The sequence below is a fragment of the Monodelphis domestica genome, chromosome 6 (assembly GCF_027887165.1).
Source record: "Monodelphis domestica isolate mMonDom1 chromosome 6, mMonDom1.pri, whole genome shotgun sequence".
In the NCBI taxonomy this organism is placed as follows: domain Eukaryota; kingdom Metazoa; phylum Chordata; class Mammalia; order Didelphimorphia; family Didelphidae; genus Monodelphis; species Monodelphis domestica.
In genome coordinates this window covers 30,507,971-30,525,866 of record NC_077232.1, presented here as the reverse complement: position 1 = coordinate 30,525,866, position 17,896 = coordinate 30,507,971, and the positions used below count along the sequence as shown (strand labels likewise).

The 17,896-nt window shown below is 46.0% G+C and overlaps 1 protein-coding gene across 2 annotated transcripts in view; it reads left to right on the top strand.

Annotated features, from left to right (window-relative positions):
• The window catches only part of TSPAN18 (tetraspanin 18), a 207,118-nt gene that overhangs the window by 175,084 nt on the left and 14,138 nt on the right, over window positions 1-17,896 (top strand). For both annotated transcript variants that reach the window (XM_056801916.1, XM_056801914.1), the window contains 5 exons: window positions 4,839-4,914; window positions 7,216-7,410; window positions 10,744-10,818; window positions 16,378-16,476; window positions 17,293-17,475. In XM_056801916.1, the coding sequence (XP_056657894.1) occupies window positions 4,852-4,914; window positions 7,216-7,410; window positions 10,744-10,818; window positions 16,378-16,476; window positions 17,293-17,475 (615 nt within the window). In that variant the 5' untranslated portion in view covers window positions 4,839-4,851. The remainder of the gene's footprint in view (window positions 1-4,838; window positions 4,915-7,215; window positions 7,411-10,743; window positions 10,819-16,377; window positions 16,477-17,292; window positions 17,476-17,896) is intronic.

Sequence of the window (17,896 nt, the reverse complement as noted above, 5' to 3'; positions counted from 1 at the left end):
TTCAATGATAGATAGCTCAATCAATCGAAAAGCATTAACTAAGCACCTACTATATGCCACATATTATCCTGGGCTCTGAAAATATCATTATAAAAGGGAACACAGGACCTGCCCTCAAGGAACTTATATTCTAAAAGGAAAGACAAGGTTTATACGTGTAAGTACATAAAATATATATGCAAAGTAAATGAGGAAGAGACACTGGCAGCTATTATGGGAGAAGGCAAGAGATCCGAAGGTGTATCTTGTAGCAAGCAGCATTTATGTTGGATTTAAAAGGAAGCTAAGCATTCTAAGGGGTAGCTAGCTGGCACAGTGGAGAGAGTGCAAGACCTACAGTCAGGAAGACTCATTGTCTTGAGTTCAGATCCAGCCTCAGACTGACTAGCTATGTGACCCTGGTCAAGTCACTTAACCCAGTTGACCTCAGTTTTTTCCTCTATTAATGAGATGGGGAAGGGAATAGTAACTCACTCCAGTGTCTTTGCCATGAAAATCCCAAATGGGGTCACAAAGAGTCAGACATGACTGAACAAAGGCATTCTAAGAAGGAGAGATGGAAAACAAGTATGTTTCAGACTTGGTGGACTACCTGAGCAAAGACCTGGAGATGAGAGATGGAATATAGCAGGAAGCTCAGGTTAGCTGGATTGCTTGGCTGGGTGTCTGAAACGGGGTAATGTGTCATTGAGGCAGCTAGATGGAGTAAGGGGTAGAGTGCTGGCCTAAAGTTAGGAAGACTCATCTTTCCGAGTTCAAATCCATCCTCAAACACCAGCTGTGTGACCCTGGGCAAATCATTTACCTTGTTGGCCTCAGTTTTCTCATCTGTAAAATGGACTAAAAGACAGAAATGGCAAACTACTCCAATATCTTTGTCAAGAAAGACCCAAATGGGGTCATGAAGAGTTGGACATGACTGAAACGACTGAACAACAAAATGTGATAACTCTGAAAAGGGAGGCCAGAGTCAGTTTGTGAAGAGGTTTAAATGCCAACCATAATTTTTATATTTGATCCTAGAGCCCACAGGGAGCCATTGAAACCACTTGAATAAGGGTAACATGTTCAGATTTCTGTTTTAGGAATATAACTTTGGCTGGTATGTGGAGGATGGATTGGAAAAGGGAGACAATGGATACAGTGAGACCAATTAGGAAACTATTACAACAGTCAAGAGAAGACATGATAAAGACCCTAACTAGGGTGGATAGATGGATGGATGGATGGATGGATGGATGGATGGATGGATGGTTGGATGGATGGTTGGATGGATGGATGGATGGATGGACAGGTGAATTTCCAGGGCTAGGTACTTAGGTAAGAGGCCCAGAACCTCAGAATCTGAGAGTAGAATGGAGACCTCAGCTGTCATTGAATACAAACTGCCCCTGAATAAAAGTCCCCTCTATAACATCCTAGGCAAGTGGTCCTTTACTCATGAGCCAAAGATCTGTAGTCATGGAGAACCTTCTCTTTCTCCCTGTCTCTGTCTCTATCTCTTCCTCTCCTTCCTACACCCCACCACCTTTATTGCAGCAGCTGGTCCTACTTTGTGACAGCTCTTCTTCTTAGGAAGTTTGTTCTTACTGCAATCCTAAACTTGCCCTTCTCCATCTTCCTGTCCTTGTTCCTAGTTCTCCCCTCAGAGGCCAAGCAGAACAAGCTAATCTCACTTCTGTAAAGCATCCCTTTAGACCCTTGAAGGTAACTATTCTGCCTTCCTTGGGTCTCTTTTCTTATCCAGGTGAGACATTCCCAGTTGTTTTTTGTTTCGTTTTGTTTTTTAAACCCTTACCTTCTGTCTTAGAATCAATACTATGTGTTGGTTCCAAGGCAGAAGAGTGGTAAGGGCTAGGCAATGTGGGTCAAGTGACTTGCCCAGGGTCACACAGTCAGGAAGTGTCTGAGGCCAGATTTGGACCTCCCATCTCTAGGCCTGGCTCTCAATCCACTGAGCCACCTAGCTGCCTCCCCATTCCCAGTTGCTTAAACTTATACTCATATGTTGCTGTTGTTTAGTCATTTCAGTTGTATCTAACTTTTTGTGACTTTATTTGGTTTGTTCTTGGCAAGGACATTGGAGTGGTTTGTCATTTCCTTCTCCACTTCATTTTATAGATGATGAAATTGAGGCAAACAGGGTGAAGTGACTTTCCTAGGGTCAAACAGCTAGTATGTCCTTGAGACAGGATTTGAACTCGTGAAGATGAGTCTACCTGACTTCAAGTACTCTATCCACTGCACCATCTAACTGTCCCTCCTATCCATTTGACCTCATCACAAATCCTTTAGCCATCCTGATTGCTCTTCTCTGCACACTATCCAGCTTATCACTACTTTTTAACCAGGTTTAGAAGTATGAAAATCCATTTCTTTACTGGTTTTATACCCATCAGTGAGAGCCTTTCCCAGTGGCCACCATTTTTATCCCCTAGTGAACAGCCACTGACAAGACTGACACTGTCAGTGGCTGATGGGCTCTTGCCCATAAAGATCTCTTTGCACACCTCCACCAGTGGATGATATTCAGCTTTTTCTCATGCAATACTTGCTCTCAAAGATGGCAGAGCTCTAGGAGTCGCAGCCTCTCTGCCTAGCCAGGATCAATGAACTGGGGCCACTTTAGGTGGTCGTGGGACCAGATGCTACTCACTTCCAGGTAGTTTTTTCTGTCCTGCAGAAGGATGAACCAGATGATCTGAGGAAGATCATAGGGTCAGTTCTAGTGGCAACCCCTTGTCAGGTGTATTATGGTAGGGAACTCCTAGGCCAGATGGTGTGTTCAAACTAAAATCAACCATCCCACCAAGTTCACCTCTGAATGAGGCATAGCTGTTGGCTGAAGGGGCTCCCTTGCTGTAGGACGTGGCATCTTCTGGGCTCACTACTGCCCACACACTCTCTCATGGACTTCATTTCCTTAACAAGTGTCATGAGTCTCTGAACCAAGGGAAAGGAGCCCCAAAGAGGAGACATTCCCCTGGTGGACACTGGCCAACCTAGGCAGCCAGATGCTCCCAGTCCAGCCTTTGGAGAAATGGGTCCCCCTGCCCCAAGTGGCCTTCCAGTTCAGAGTTTGCCTTAACAAGTTCCTGAAGCCTTTTGTATGTGATCTTGTCTTTGGCTCAGCCAACAACTAAAGGTCTCCTCTTTGCCATGCACTAAGTGGACAGGAAGCAGTCCCAGGAGACCTTCTTGGCTCCTCAAGAGTACAGAGCTGGTCCCCTCCATTCTCCATCCTCATGGCCTCAACAAGCATCCGTGCAGGTCCTCTGCTTCTATACTCCTGGGACTAGACCCCATGGACCAGTATCCCTTTGGCCATATCAGTTGGACTATATGATTTTAGATCAGGAAAAGAGCTAAGGCCAACCCTCTCATTTTACAGATGTGTAAACCAATGCCGAGAGGAGTCAGGGATGAATTGCCCTCTCTAGGCAATAAGTGGCTCAGCTGGGAAGAGCTCCATAGCCAAAACAAGCATTGAAATGGTCCTTGAAAAGGGTTAAGACTAGATGTTTGCACATGATCTAATGAAGAGAACATCGTTCCCAGAGTCAGAACGCTTGGATTCAATGCCTCCCCTCCTTTTGGAGGTCTCTGAGCCCCACATCCAAGATGCCCGAGCTCTTGTGTCCCTCCCCTCTGCTCCCCTCCCTTTCCCACCAGCCTTTATTTCTGAGGGGAAAACATAAAGGCAGGAAAGGTTCATTGAGAAAAGGAGAATGAAATAGGCATCCAGGCCCGGGGTTGCCGTGCAACGGACCAACCCCCAAATTAGAGCATGGTGTGTTCACCTGATTCAACCACTCCCCCCCCCCCCCAAGTGGCTTTCTGAAGAGCGGGGCAGCCTGGCGGCATCAAGAAAAGCGACCGGTTGCCATGGCCACGGGCAGCCCCGGAGGATGGCTGGACAGGCACCCAGCGCATTAGGAGAAACAATGAGGGGAAGACAGAGAGGATCAATCCCCCGGCCTGGGAAACGTCCACTGGGATGCTGCTGCCTAGAATCGGAGTTTGGCTTCCAAAAGAATCAAGTGCAGATTTTCCCTCCCCTTAATTTAGCATGTAATTGGATGCAGTCTGGGGTGGGAAACATCGCTGAAGGGAGGGGAGAGGGATGGAGGAGTGTATACCCCATGCTGCTTTTTCATTAGGAATGTGCAGCCCGTGTGTGTGTGTGTGTGTGTGTGTGTGTGTGTGTGTGTGTGTGTGTGTGTGCGTGCGTGCACGTGCACGTGGTGGGTGCATAGGACTTGCCCCCTGGGCTTGGAGAGTGCCACTGATAGGGCCACAGAAGGGTAAGTCGAGATCCTGGTAAGAATGTCAGAGTTTCCACAGTTGTAAAATAGGGGTGAGGGACACAGACCCGATGATTTCCAATATAAGGTCCCTCTTACATTGACATGCCTGGCCTTTTTAGAGTTAGGAAGATCTGGGTTTGACTCTTGGTACTAGCTATGGGACCCGCCCCAAGTCACTTATTATAGAGCCTCAGTTTCCTCATATGTAAAATGGGAATAATAGTAGCACTCACCCCAAAGATTTATTTTGGTAACCAGATGAAATAATGGATGGGAAATGCAGGCTAGGTCGTAGTAGGGTCTTCTAAGCTTCCTTCCAGCTAGAACATTCCATGTTCTGTTATTCTTAAGGTCCCTTTTAGCTCTCATAATCTTTCCTTTGGGAGGCCTTTCCCTGCCTTCCAAGTTCAAGGTCAAAACCGACCCCTGTTCTCCTCTCTCCTCTGAGGGCATCAGGGAGGAGGGAAGGGAGAGGGAGCTGGAGCAGATACAGATGCCCAGAACCACAGGAGCTACCTTGATGTTTTGCAGACAGAGGAACACCATGGAGGGCGACTGCTTGAGCTGCATGAAGTATCTGATGTTTGTTTTCAATTTCTTCATATTTGTAAGTATTCCAGGAACCCTCTCCCTTTGTCAGTTCCCCTCTGCCTCTGCCAGGCTTTCAAAACAAGCGATTCTCTTGAAATATTCATGCTTGAAGAAAATGGGTTTCTTTTTATCCTCAGTGGTGGGGGCCAAAGGGGCCAAAGGACAAGGAGTGTCCAAACTGTAGGCAGATAATAGGGTCATAGACTGAGATCCCAAAAGGATCACAGAATTCATCTAGTCCAACTGCTCCATTTTACAGATGGCAAAACTGATGCCCAAGGAAGTCATGTAATATGCCCAAAGTTACACAGATAAGCTTAGTCAAAAAAGCAACCTTGAATAAGTCAACATACTTTCCTTGACCTCAGGTTCCACAGCTATAAATGAGAGTTGGACCAGGCCAGTAAGGGCTCTTCTAAGTCGATGATGCTGTTATCCTTAGCAGCAGAGTTGGTATTCAAACCTAGGTCCTCCTTATCTAAGAACTAGGCAGGTAAACAACAAATAGAAATCCTCAAGCCATCAGGACGGGGATTCCAGACTGTCTTCAAGAAGAAAGGAGCAGTTCTGAAGGGAGGGATAGGCACTAGTATTATAGTCTAGTGGAGAAAATATTCAAGAGAGCAAAGATCTGAGTTCTAGATGTATACCTTGGTGAGCTCTTTTTCTTCCCTTCCCTTGCCTTCCCTTCCCTTCTCTTCCCTTCCCTTGCCTTCCCTTCCCTTCTCTTCCCTTCCCTTGCCTTCCCTTCCCTTGCCTTCCCTTCCCTTGCCTTCCCTTGCCTTCCCTTCCCTTCCCTTGCCTTCCCTTGCCTTCCCTTCCCTTGCCTTCCCTTCCCTTCCCTTGCCTTGCTTTGCCTTCCCTTCCCTTCCCTTGCCTTCCCTTGCCTTCCCTTCCCTTGCCTTCCCTTCCCTTGCCTTCCCTTGCTTTGCCTTCCCTTGCTTTGCCTTCCCTTGCCTTCCCTTCCCTTCCCTTCCCTTCCCTTCCCTTGCCTTGCCTTCCCTTCCCTTCCTTTCCCTTCCCTTCCACAAATGAGGACTTGGTTTACCAATCTGTTAACTGTTACCAGTCCACTTTTGCACAGATGCCAAAATGTTCTTCCTAAGGCACAAGTCCAACTCTTCATCTGAAATCTTCTCTGCCCTACCACCCATTGCCTTCAGAGTAAAAAATATACATGTGAGTCTGGTATTCCAACCCTGGGGAGAACAAGTAAGACTATGTAGAAGGGAGTGCTTGAGCCGAACCTTGGGAGAAACTAGGAGGGCTGGAAGGTATTCCCATCACTGCAGAGAATGAGAGATGGCAGCTGTAGGTGAAAAAACACACTTCATGCTCTCTGCTCTTTGTAATTCCTCCATCTCTTCCAAGAAGCCTTCCTTGATCCCTTCAGCTACAAGTGACCTCTCCCTCCCCAAACTATGCTTGAGGACTCTGAACGTCTCCCTTTCCCCCATCGCTCCCAGCCTGGTATTCAATTTGTTTCTCATGTCATACCACTTCCCATTCTTGTCCCCAATAGAATATAGAGACTATGTGTTGTGGAGATTGTTTGTATTCTTGACATGTCACAGGACCCCACACACAGTAGGTATTTTAACCACTCCTGAATTGAATTTAAAAAGACAAGGAGGCATCTATGGCTCAGCGAATAGGGAGTTGACCAGATCTGGGTTGAAATTGTGCCTCTGATAGATGATGGTTGTGTGACTCCAGGCAAGTCACGATCTCTCCACGCTTCCAGGAGACTCTCTGGGATTCGAAGATGTGGAGTATGTGACAGTCTACGTGGGTAGTTTTAAGACTAAGAGCTCCCTAAGACAATTAGATTGTAGCCCTCCACCAGCCTCCCAGAAGAAGGGAGCCACCATCTAGCTCTCCCTAGTGCTCTCGTTCCATAACGTAGACTCAGAGTCATCCCAGTGCAGAGTCATTTAGAGGAGAAAGCGGGGCTGAGGGAGGAAGTCACAGGCCACAGGTTGCATTCCAAGGGAAGGTGCTTTATTCGAGGAAGGTGTTAAAAGTCCCCAATTATGGTAACTATTTTGAAAAAAAGGAAAAAAGAAAAGAAAGTAATAGAGTACACCTTGGGGAAATCGACTCATGGTGCAAATTGAATTTCTGCCTAATAAACCATGTTCCTAATTTATCTGCTGCTCAGGATGTGGGCCCCTCTTGCTAACTAACCCATCTGGCTTCCTAGCAGGAAAGCATGGTCCTAGGAGTCACGAGCAGAATGTTTAAACTGTTCTCTTCTTCTCTCCTCACCCCCTTTTTACCTCCATCCCTGCCCTGCCCCTTTCCATTCTCTGAACAGCTGGGGGGTGCCTGCCTCCTGGGCGTCGGGATCTGGGTCATGGTGGACCCCACTGGGTTTCGAGAGATTGTGGCTGCTAACCCTCTCCTCTTCACGGGTGCCTACATCCTGCTGGCCATGGGGGCCCTGCTTTTCCTCCTCGGTTTCCTAGGCTGCTGTGGAGCCATCCGGGAAAACAAGTGCTTGCTGCTCTTCGTAAGTATAGTACATGCCCTGCTACCCTCTCCCCAGATCTTCTTCTCCATGTCCAGGTACTTGTTAGCCAAAGGGAAGCCCTGGCAGAGCAGGAGCCGCCCCCCCCCCCCAGTGTCTGCCTCTGACTTACCAGGTGAACTTGGGGAAACGACTTCTCATTCTGGAGTTCATCTTCATCGGTAGAGGTTGGGTTGCCATGACTTTGCTCCACGGCTGCCTTGGATGGCACTGGGCTCCGTGGAGGACTCTGAGGTCTGCTTTCCCCCTTCCATCCCTCACCAAGGAGGGTGAAAGTCTGTGTTTGAAGGTGAACTCTTCCAAAGGTTCTTTTGGTTGGTGAGAGCCCACATCAGTAAGACAGCTGACTGGGGCCATGGCTACGGCACCGAGCCAGCTGGAGCTCCGGGCTGCACCCTTGAACTGGAAGTCAGAGAACCTAATGTCCAGTCTCCATCCCACCTTGGGTGTCCTAGAGCAAGTCCTGTGGTCTCCCTGCATCTCCACTACCTTGTCTATAAAACGAAGCCATTGGACTAAGGTCTCTTCTAACTCTAAAAACTCCCTCTACCAATGCAGATGGCCACCTACTCTAGAATTTGTAGTCTTAGAGTTAGCTAAAGCATTGAGAAGTCATGTGACTTGCCCAGGGCCACTTGAACTCAGATCTTCTTGATTCAAAGGTTAGTTCTCTGTCCACTAGGACATACCTCTTAGGTAAAGCAAGTATTATTCCCATTTTGTAAATGGAATGATTTCCCCACATCACTGTTAGAATGGAAACTCGAACCTTGCATCTTTCAACTTCCAAATATTCTTTCTACTATATTGCACAAATTAATTGAATAACATATATATCAATAATTGAATTCTTTGATAAATAAACCTGAGCAATTGGGCTCAGAAACAGAGGGAGATTAGGGAGAAAGACGCTGGAATGAAGCCCCTTGATTTTGATCGGGTGCCGCCTCTGCAGCCCTGGAGGCACCACTCCATGCTTCAAGAGGCACTGATGGATGTTGTGCTTGGGTACAGTCTTGGAATCACTCCTCAGTTTAGCCAGTGGGGAAGAGAGAACCCTTTTAGATGGCTAAGAGCTCGTAAAACCTCTCTTGGCCAATGTCCTTCAAGCATTCGCCAACATCTGAGCAGAGTGGACCTAAAACAATACCCATACTCTGCACAATCAGATATATTGGTAATACATCAAGAAAGAAGTGGGGGTGCCATGAGAACTTCCTGGGAGATTCAATCAGTGTCAGCAGAGGAGAACTGAGTAAGGTTATGGCAGCTCTTCTCTGGGTCCCAACCAAAGAGCATCTCCCACACTTGGAAAGAGGAAGAAGTCTGGCATGGTGTCATCTGATTAAAAACACCCAAAACATCATTACTGGATAATGGTGTGTTCAGGAAGGTCAGCAGGCACCTCTCTTCCAGTCTAGCTAGCACTGATCCAAGTTATAGTAGCCCTGAGTCACAAAGCCGGAATTATATATCAAAAAGACTTGAACCCAATTTTTTCTGACTCTAAAGCTAGCTCTTTATCCATTAGAACCTACCTAGTAAAGACACCAGAATCAAAGAATGAAAAAACATTAGAGTTGTAGGAACCTTAGAGGATATCTTGCCAGACCGTCTTATTTTACAGATGAGGAAACTGAGGTCCAGAGAAAGGAAATGACTTGTCCATGGTCGTCCAGCTAGCTACTCTGGAAATTAGAACCAAGATCTCCTGACTTCTAGTGCCAAATCCAGCAAACTTCCAACACTATTAGTCCTGCATTATCTAATTTGATCTTCAAAACCATCCTGTGAAGGAGGTCCTATTCTTATCTCCATTTTACAGCTGAGGAGGTTGAGGAGAAAAGTTAATCAATCACTTTTCCAGGGATCCATCACTGTCTGAGGTTTGATTTGAACCCAGACCTTCCTAATTCTATGCCTAGGGCTCCATCCACCATGCCATCCTGCTTTCTAAGAACTTTCTAAGAGTATAGGTACAACAACATCAATCCAGCTGTTGACAGGGCCAAGAATTGATGGACTTGGACAGCACAGCAGCTCTAGACCTCGCAGCCCCAGATCCTCAGGCTCTAGATACGGCATGGTCAGCCTCAGAACTCCTTGCATGGGACCAAAAAAGCTGGAAGTGATTATTCTGGACACCAAACCAGAGGGACATCAGCCAATGGCATCTGCCTTCCATGTGGCACAGCTAAAGACACAGTGAGCTACCAGGAATCTGTTTTAGAAGCTTCTGAATTTTCACTTTGTCTTCAAATGTTGCTTTGCTCCAGGAAGGGCAGGAGCTTTCTTGATAGTCACTTCTGTTCTGGATCCAAAGCAAAGGGACCAAAAACTGGCAACCCTCATATTTTAGGGGAGACATAGTATGCCAGTGTAAGAGGTCAAGTGGTCTTGAGTACTTGCTTTTCTTCCCAAGCAAAAGATCTCTCAGTAATTTTCTCTATCTTTTGAGATCTTTCTCCTGTGCCTTCCCTTCAGTGAAAATTACTGAGAGATCCCTTTTCTTGGGAAGAAAAGCAAGTAGGCAAAACCACTTGACCTCTTAACTACTCCTCCATCTCCAGGTCTGCCTCTACCCACTGAGCAACCTAGCTTGCCCCTCTTTTCACCACTCTGAAAGGAGAGATGCCTGTCGCTCCAGCTCTGCTGCTCCTTCTGAATCAATAACTTCCAAAATATCAGACCTGGGAGGGGACCCGAAAAACGCTGACATCTTTGATGAGTGGCCATGGGCTTGCATAATCCTGACTGCCAGTTTTGTGACCTTAGGCAAAGAACATAGGGCATTTCTGGGCCTCAGTTTCCTTACCTGCAAAATCAGGCGAGGTTGGACTCAAGGACTTCTGAGGTCCCTTCTAGCCCTAAGTATTAACCAAGCAGTCAGCTAGCATTTTTAAGGGCCAGGCACTATGCCAACCACTGAGGATGCAAGGAAAGGCAAAACAAGTCTTGCCCTCAAGGAGCTTACTTCCAGTGGGGAGACAGCTTGCCTCCCACAGTGTGCAAACATACTTTAGACAGAATAAATGGGAGATTGTCAACAGGGAGAAGACGCTAAAATTAAGGGGAAGTTGGGGTGAAGACTGCCTGCAGAAGGTGGGACTTTATCTGAGATGCGAAGGAAGCCAGAGAGTCCAGGAAGCAAAAAGGAAGGAGACCATTCCAGACCTGGGGAACAGCTAGTGAAGAAGCGCCATCTGTATCATTTACCATTGCTTTGGGCCTCCCTCCATCCCTCATCATCGGCCATGCTCAGGCAACAGCCTTCCCAGGGACAGCTCACATGGCTTTTTTCTCTTGTCTTTCCAGTTTTTCCTGTTCATTTTGTTAATATTCCTGGCGGAGCTCTCAGCAGCCATCCTGGCCTTCATCTTCAGAGAAAATGTAAGTATTGTGCTGGTCCACTGATGCCCAGGGGTCTGTCCACTCCCCCAGGGGCCAACCAACTGCCCTCTGCCTCTTCCTTCCCCAGAAGTATTGGGTGACCACCCAAGGCCTCATGGAGGAATGGACCTGGTTTCCAATTTCTGCTTTGTCTTATTAACTGTGTGACCTCTGGCAAGTTACCTAACCTGTCTGAAGCTCAAGCTCCTCCTCTGTAAAATGGGAATGATCAATCACATTCAAATAAGTTTGTAAAGCACTCTGAGCCTCCCAGCCATTCTTTGGGTTAGGTCCTCGGCAGTGATGAGAGGGAGAGAGAAAGAGAGAGAGGGAGACAGAGAGACAGAGACAGAGAGACAGAGACAGAGAGACAGAGACAGAGACAGAGAAAGAAACAGAGAGTGTTAGAGACAGAGAGTTAGAGAGTGTGTGTTAGAGAGAGTTAGAGAAAGAGAGAGATGGAGGGATAGAGACAGAGAGACAGAGACAGAGAGAGACAGAGACAGGGAGAGAGTTTCCCTTTGCTCCCTCTAGTATTGGGCCAGGATTCTCCACGACAAAGGACAGTACCGTACATTTGACAATGAGGAAGAAAAAAGATCCAGAACTCTTACTACAATCATACTATCTTAATTCAGATATTACTATTCCCATTTTACAGACAAGAAGACTTAGACTCAAGTTAAGGGCTTTGTCCACTTAGTATCAGCAGCAGAATTTGGACTGGAGCCTTCCTAACTATTTAAGTCCAGCATTTTATCTTCCACACCACACTCAGCTGTGAACTACTTACCTCACTGGATGTTTGGGGGGGGGGAGATGTTTTTTAAACCTTAGAGCTCTCTAGAAATGTGAAGGTTTTTCATAGTGATGAAATACAAAGATTTATCTCATTTTGTTTTTGGTCAAGGCTCAGGATTATCTTAGTAAAAAAGAATTCCCTGCAAGGAAGCCCCCTTTGCTCTGCTGATAAAGATCAGCGGTGTTCTGCCATTTTTAGTCCCGATTGCTGCTCAGAGCACTGGGTCACAGGGACGGTGTATGTCAGGGATGGGGTGTGAACTCGCAAGGCCAGTGCTCTGTCCATTATTCCGGGCTGCCTCATCCTGTAGATGCTTCATCTAAAGGTTGGGCATCCAGGAACCAAACCAAAAAGTACCCCAATAAAGGCTCAGGCATGGTGGAGGGACCCTCTCCCACTCCTCTCTCACGGAAACACTGAAGGTATATGAAGCCAGAGGAGGGCTGCACTTTGTCAGAGGCACCAGTGAGGCTGTTGGCTGGCTGCCCCAGTCCCCATCTGACAGCCATGCATAGCCATCTAGTGGACAGTGTGGGCACCAGGCAGGAAAGCTAAAGGATTGGGCCGGGGTTCTTTCTGCAGTCTCTAATGTTTGGTTGAGTGAAAAGCCGGGATTGTAGTGCTTCTTGAAACTAGGGCATTGCTACCCTAAAGACGGCTCTGGACACTGAAAGGGATGGGGCTCAGGGTCTTCCTAGGCTTGACCCTCTTCCCAGTTCTGGATGGAGCTGCCATGTTCAGGCAGTGCCACCTGCTGTCTGCTTCAAGGACTGGCACACTCAATAAAGCTGATGACTCCAGGTAGGGAGCGTGAGCTGCTGAGGAGTCCCAAGGAGAGTCAGGCTGGAGAAAAGGTGAGAGATGACTTGAGACATTTCCTAGTTCTGTGACTCTGGACAAGTCACTTAATCCCAGTTGCCTAGCCCTTGCTGCTCTTCTGTCTTGGCACAAATACATGGTATTGATTCTAAGACAGAAGTTAATGGAAGAGAGATAGAAAGAAGAAAGAGAGACAGAGACAGAGAGACAGAGACAGAGACAGAGAGAGAGACAGAGAGAGAGAGAGAGAGTCAGAGACAGAGACAGAGAGACAGAGAGAGGAAGGAAGGAAGGAAGGAAGGAAGGAAGGAAGGAAGGAAGGGAAGGAGGGAGGGAGGGAGGAAGGAAGGAAGGAAGGGAAGGAGGGAGGGAGGAAGGAAGGAAGGAAGGAAGGAAGGAAGGAAGGAAGGAAGGAAGGAAGGAAGGGAGGGAGGAAGGGAGGAAGGAAGAGGTGGAGACAGAAGTAAGCTAGAAGGGAGGAATTTTTGTACAATAAACCACTTTGGCAATTGGGGGAAAATGTATAGACTTGGGCTCAGATTGATGTTTTTTAAATGTATGAAATAAAATATATAGGGTTATGGAGAAAAACAATTGTTATTAAAGTATTTATCAAAATATTTTTAAGAATTCACAGAACCAACATTAAGAACCTCTAGATGAGAAGAAATTTTCGATCCTGGTTCTGACTCTCTGTCCTGAGGGCTGGTCCCAGAATGGTAGGCAACAGGAGAAAGAACCTCATAATCAGAGAACCAATATTCAAATCCTGCCTCTGATCCTTCCTGCCTGAGTAACCTTAGACAAGGCACTCAAGTCTCCTTGGGCCTCAGTTTCCTCACCTGTAAAAGGAGGGAGACTAGAGTAGATGACTGATATTTTGAATAGATGATCTTATATAATGTGGTTTGGGGAACAATATTGTCTGCGTATGTGTCTGATCAATGCCTCCCAAAGGTTCAAACATTTCTTTGTAGAAAGAGCCTCAGGCTTGTGGATGGGAAACCTGGATTCAAAGTCTATCTTTCGTCCTTTTTTATCATAGGCATATTATGTATTATTTTTAATATTAGGGTCTGGAACAGTGAAGGGAACTCCCAGTAAAGAAACTCCCCATCACATCATCTCTAACTTATACTCTAAAAGAGACACTTACATATACTAAGGGGTTAACCTATGGCCAGAACCAGAGTCAAAACACGAGAGCTCCCAGACTTTCTTCTTTTCTAGAGGTTCTCCTAATTGCATGGCTGTACCTCCATCCCCCACATCCTACTACTTTCTTCTATCACCATTTTTACTACAAGCAGTATTTGTTCAAGTTCCTAGAACACCTTTAATATTTCACAAAATTTTCTTCCTTCCTTCCTTCCTTCCTTCCTTCCTTCCTTCCTTCCTTCCTTCCTTCCTTCCTTCCTTCCTTCCTTCCTTCCTTCCTTCCTTCCTTCCTTCCTTCCTTCCTTCCTTCCTTCCTTCCTTCCTTCCTTCCTTCCTTCCTGTCAACTTTTCAGTATCCATGATAAGGGATTGCTCACTCTCCCTCCAAGACCTCCATTAAGAAGGAACCCATCCCTTTCCTAGGTGGTCTATTCTGCTTCAGGATGACTCTAAATTCTTAGAGGTTTTTTCCTGCTCTTGAGGGAGACCAGGTATTGTAGTAACTGGTGAGCCATTCTAGGAGCCAGGATGACCCAACCTCAAGTCTGGACTCTGGCACACACTGACATTGTCCCTGGGGCAGGTCCCAGTCCCTAAATATCTTTGTCACCTCCCTACAACTACAGAATGCCATAAAGGTGGCTGTCTTTATTGGTAGAGGGAGTAGATCCACACCCTCTTCTTGTCCTTCCCTGGAACTATAATCCCTGGCTCTGTAATTTCCATTTCTGCCATTCTCTCTTGGAGCTGAGCAGGATAAGTCTCAACTCTCTTCCATGAAACATGCTTCAAATCTACTAACTCTGAGGAGATAATTACAGGGGAAACCAGCACCCCGCCAAGGGGCTTCTACTCTAGAGCACCCAAAGCCTGGCTCAGAAGCATCACAGTTCTAGGGCTAATACACATAGCTATTGGTTTAAAGAAGGTAACTCTGCCAAAGAAATCCAGAAACAGAGAAGGAGGGAGGGAGGGAGGGAGGGAAGGAGGGAGGGATGGACCACTTATCCTCACCTCGCAGATTTATCATCTCTAACCTAGCCAGTCTTCCTGGCTGGGAAGCCCCTGCTAGAGCTTGTGTTCCCCTGGCCAACTCTCCAGTCTTCCAGGGGACATTCCAACATCATGAGGAGGCATCAGAAGTGACCTCTTGAAAGGAAGGCACCAACCCTAGGTGATAAGGCCATTAGCGAGGAGGAAATAGAGATAACGTGCCCTGTGGGATCCCAGAGGAAACGTTTGGCACCAAGATTATCTGCAGAGCTGGGGGGCCTGGACTGTGCAAGGGAGAAATCCTGATCCTGAACCCTTATCGGACAGGAAGCCCTAGGAGGGTTTTCTCCCCCAGGCCCTAATAAAGAGCTTTGCACACACTGGGAATGCAGTAAATGCTAGTGTGTCAATTATTAATTAACTATTCTTTTATAATTATTTATAATTATAATATAGTATATTACTATATAATATTATTATATATTATTTTATTTTATACTATATTAATTAACTCTATTAATGAAAGCTCATGACCAAATCTATTGCTTCCCTGGACCAACTTTCCCAGCCAAAAAGGGAGGATAGAGCAAGATGCCAGGGAGATGCCCAGTGACTACTGACCATGGAGTCAGAGAACCTGCTTTCCAATGCCACCTTGGATATTTACTGGTTCTATGATCTTGGGCCAGTCATTTAACCTCCATAGTCCTTAGTGTCTTTATCTGTGAAATAAGAGGGCTGTGCCATGTGGCCTCTTAAGTTCCCTCCAGATTTAAATCCATGATCTTGGAGCAACTAAGTGGCATTGTGAATAGAGTGCCAGGCCTAGAGTTGGAAAGTCCTGGCTTCAAATCTGGCCTCAGATACTTCTTAGCTGTGAGATCCCAGAGGAAACATTTGGTACCAAGATGATCTGCAGAGCAGGGGCCCTGGAGGAGACTGGCCTGACTGTGAAAGGGAGAAATCCTGATCCCTAGCCCCTTATCAGACAGGAAGCCCTAAGGAGGGTTTTGTGTGATCCTGGACAAGTCACTTTTGCCTAGCCCTTATTACTCTTCTGTCTTAGAGTTGTTACTAGGACAGAAGATAAAAGTTTTTAATAAATAAGTCTATGATTTATTAAATCATATAATTTAATATATTATTAATATAATTAATACCACATAATTAATTATATATAATTATAATTAATGCCATATATAAATATAATGATATGTATCATATATATTAATTGTTATTTATATATTAATACATTGTATAATTATACCAATATATCATATATTAATTATATATTATTATATGTTAATAAATTAATATATTATATAATATAATTATGTATTATATATACTAATGTGTTATATAATTATATATTAGTATATAATATTAATGTATTATATAATTATATAACTATAATAAATCTAATGAGGCAACACCTCAAATTTCCATCTTAGGAAAGACCTGAGGAGCCTTACCTCAAATTCTCTAGGAGTCACTTGAGTAGAAGATAATTTTCTTAAAAGCAGAAACTCTGTTTCTGGGGGGTCTTCATATCCCCTGTGCCTGGCATAGTGACTGGCAAACCGTAGGTGTTGAATAACACACATCAGATTATTAAATCGAATCAGCCCTATTCCCCGGAGAAGCAGAAGTTTCCTGCCTTGATGTCCACCTGAATTTGGAAAACCAGAGAGGTAGAAGGGTCAGGGAGAGATGATCTCAAAGCCCCTATGAGGACTCTGGGAGGGTTTGGGAGTCTTCATGTCCTTTCTCCTCCTTCCGCTCCCCAGCTCACAAGAGAGTTCTTCACCAAGGAGCTGACGAAGCATTATCAGGGCAGCAACGAGACAGATGTCTTCTCCACTACCTGGAACTCAGTCATGATCACGGTGAGCTTCCTAGAAATGTATGGCTACATCGGAGGTCGTGTGGAGCAGTGGTTTCCTTTACTGGATTTCTCTGGTGTCTGCCACTCTTTAAAAAAAAGCCAGACCCTTCTCTTCTGTCTTAGTATCAACTTTGAGACCAAGGAGAAATGGGGGGACTTGCCCAGACTTCTCCTACCTCCACACTGGGCACTGTCCACTGTACCACATAGCTCTCTCCATCTGCTACTCTTAAGAAGGCTTTTTCAGATTTTCCCCTAATTCCCTTCTGTGTAGGGGAGCAACCCTGATCCCTATATTCTCACCAGACAGGATGCCCTGGGAGGGTTTTCTCCCCCAGGTCCTAGCATAGAGCTGTACAATGCTGGTCAGTTGATTACTCTATTGATGAAGGCTCATGACCCAGTCTATCCCTCCCTGTTCGAATTTTCCCAATCATTTAGAGGGTAGAATGGTATTAAACTCAACTTGATATGCTGCATGTTGACTTAGAAAACCACAAATGAACATTATCTATGTTGTATAAGAATTTATTTTTGTTAAACATTTCCCAATTTCGTTTTATTCCGATCAGTCCCTACTGGGGAATTGGCCGTGAGTTTGAAACATCTGCTCTCAACCTTGGATTCTCCTTTCTAGCTTTTTCCTCCCAAGCTCTGATTTCTTTGCCCCCCCCTTTTTTTTTTAACTTTCTTCATTTCTTTTACTTGACCCGCTTGGAGTCTTCATGGTCAATTTCCCCCCTTTTTCTTGGTTCTACCTGTAATTAATGTCCTTCACCAAATAAACTCTGTCTCCTTGCTCTGTGTGTGTGTTTAGTTTGGTTGCTGTGGAGTCAATGGCCCTGAAGACTTTAAGGTGGCTTCGGTTTACCGCTTCCTGAACTTCAATGGGGATGAAGTCCCGGAGGCATGCTGCCGAAGAGAGCCCCAGAGTCGGGATGGCATGCTTGTCAACAGGGATGAATGCCTCTTGGGAAGAGACCGGTCCTTGAACAAACAGGTACAACCAACGGGGGAAGAATACCAGAGGTGGGGGACCTCGGAGGGACGGGACTGTATGACAGAGATGACACTCTGCAAGTGACGGAGAACTTGACCAGGTGGAACTGTGGGGCCAAACTACGAGCTGTTGATTCAGATGTTCTGGGTGCCAGGAAGGTGATGAATTGCTAAAATGGCTTTGGTGTCTAAAGGGCTGGGAGGAGGGCAGCAGGAGAAGCTCTGGGAAGGGTAGATTCAGAGTGTCTCACTTCCACACTGGACACGCTGGTGACGTGAAGAGAGTACACTTTCCCTAAGGCAGTGAGCACAGCGTCCCAGAATTTCAGAGGTGCCTGAGACGTCCATCTCCAGGGGCCATCTAGTCTAACCCGGACCTCAAAAAGTGCCCCACTTCCACTTTAAATGAATCAGAATTCTAG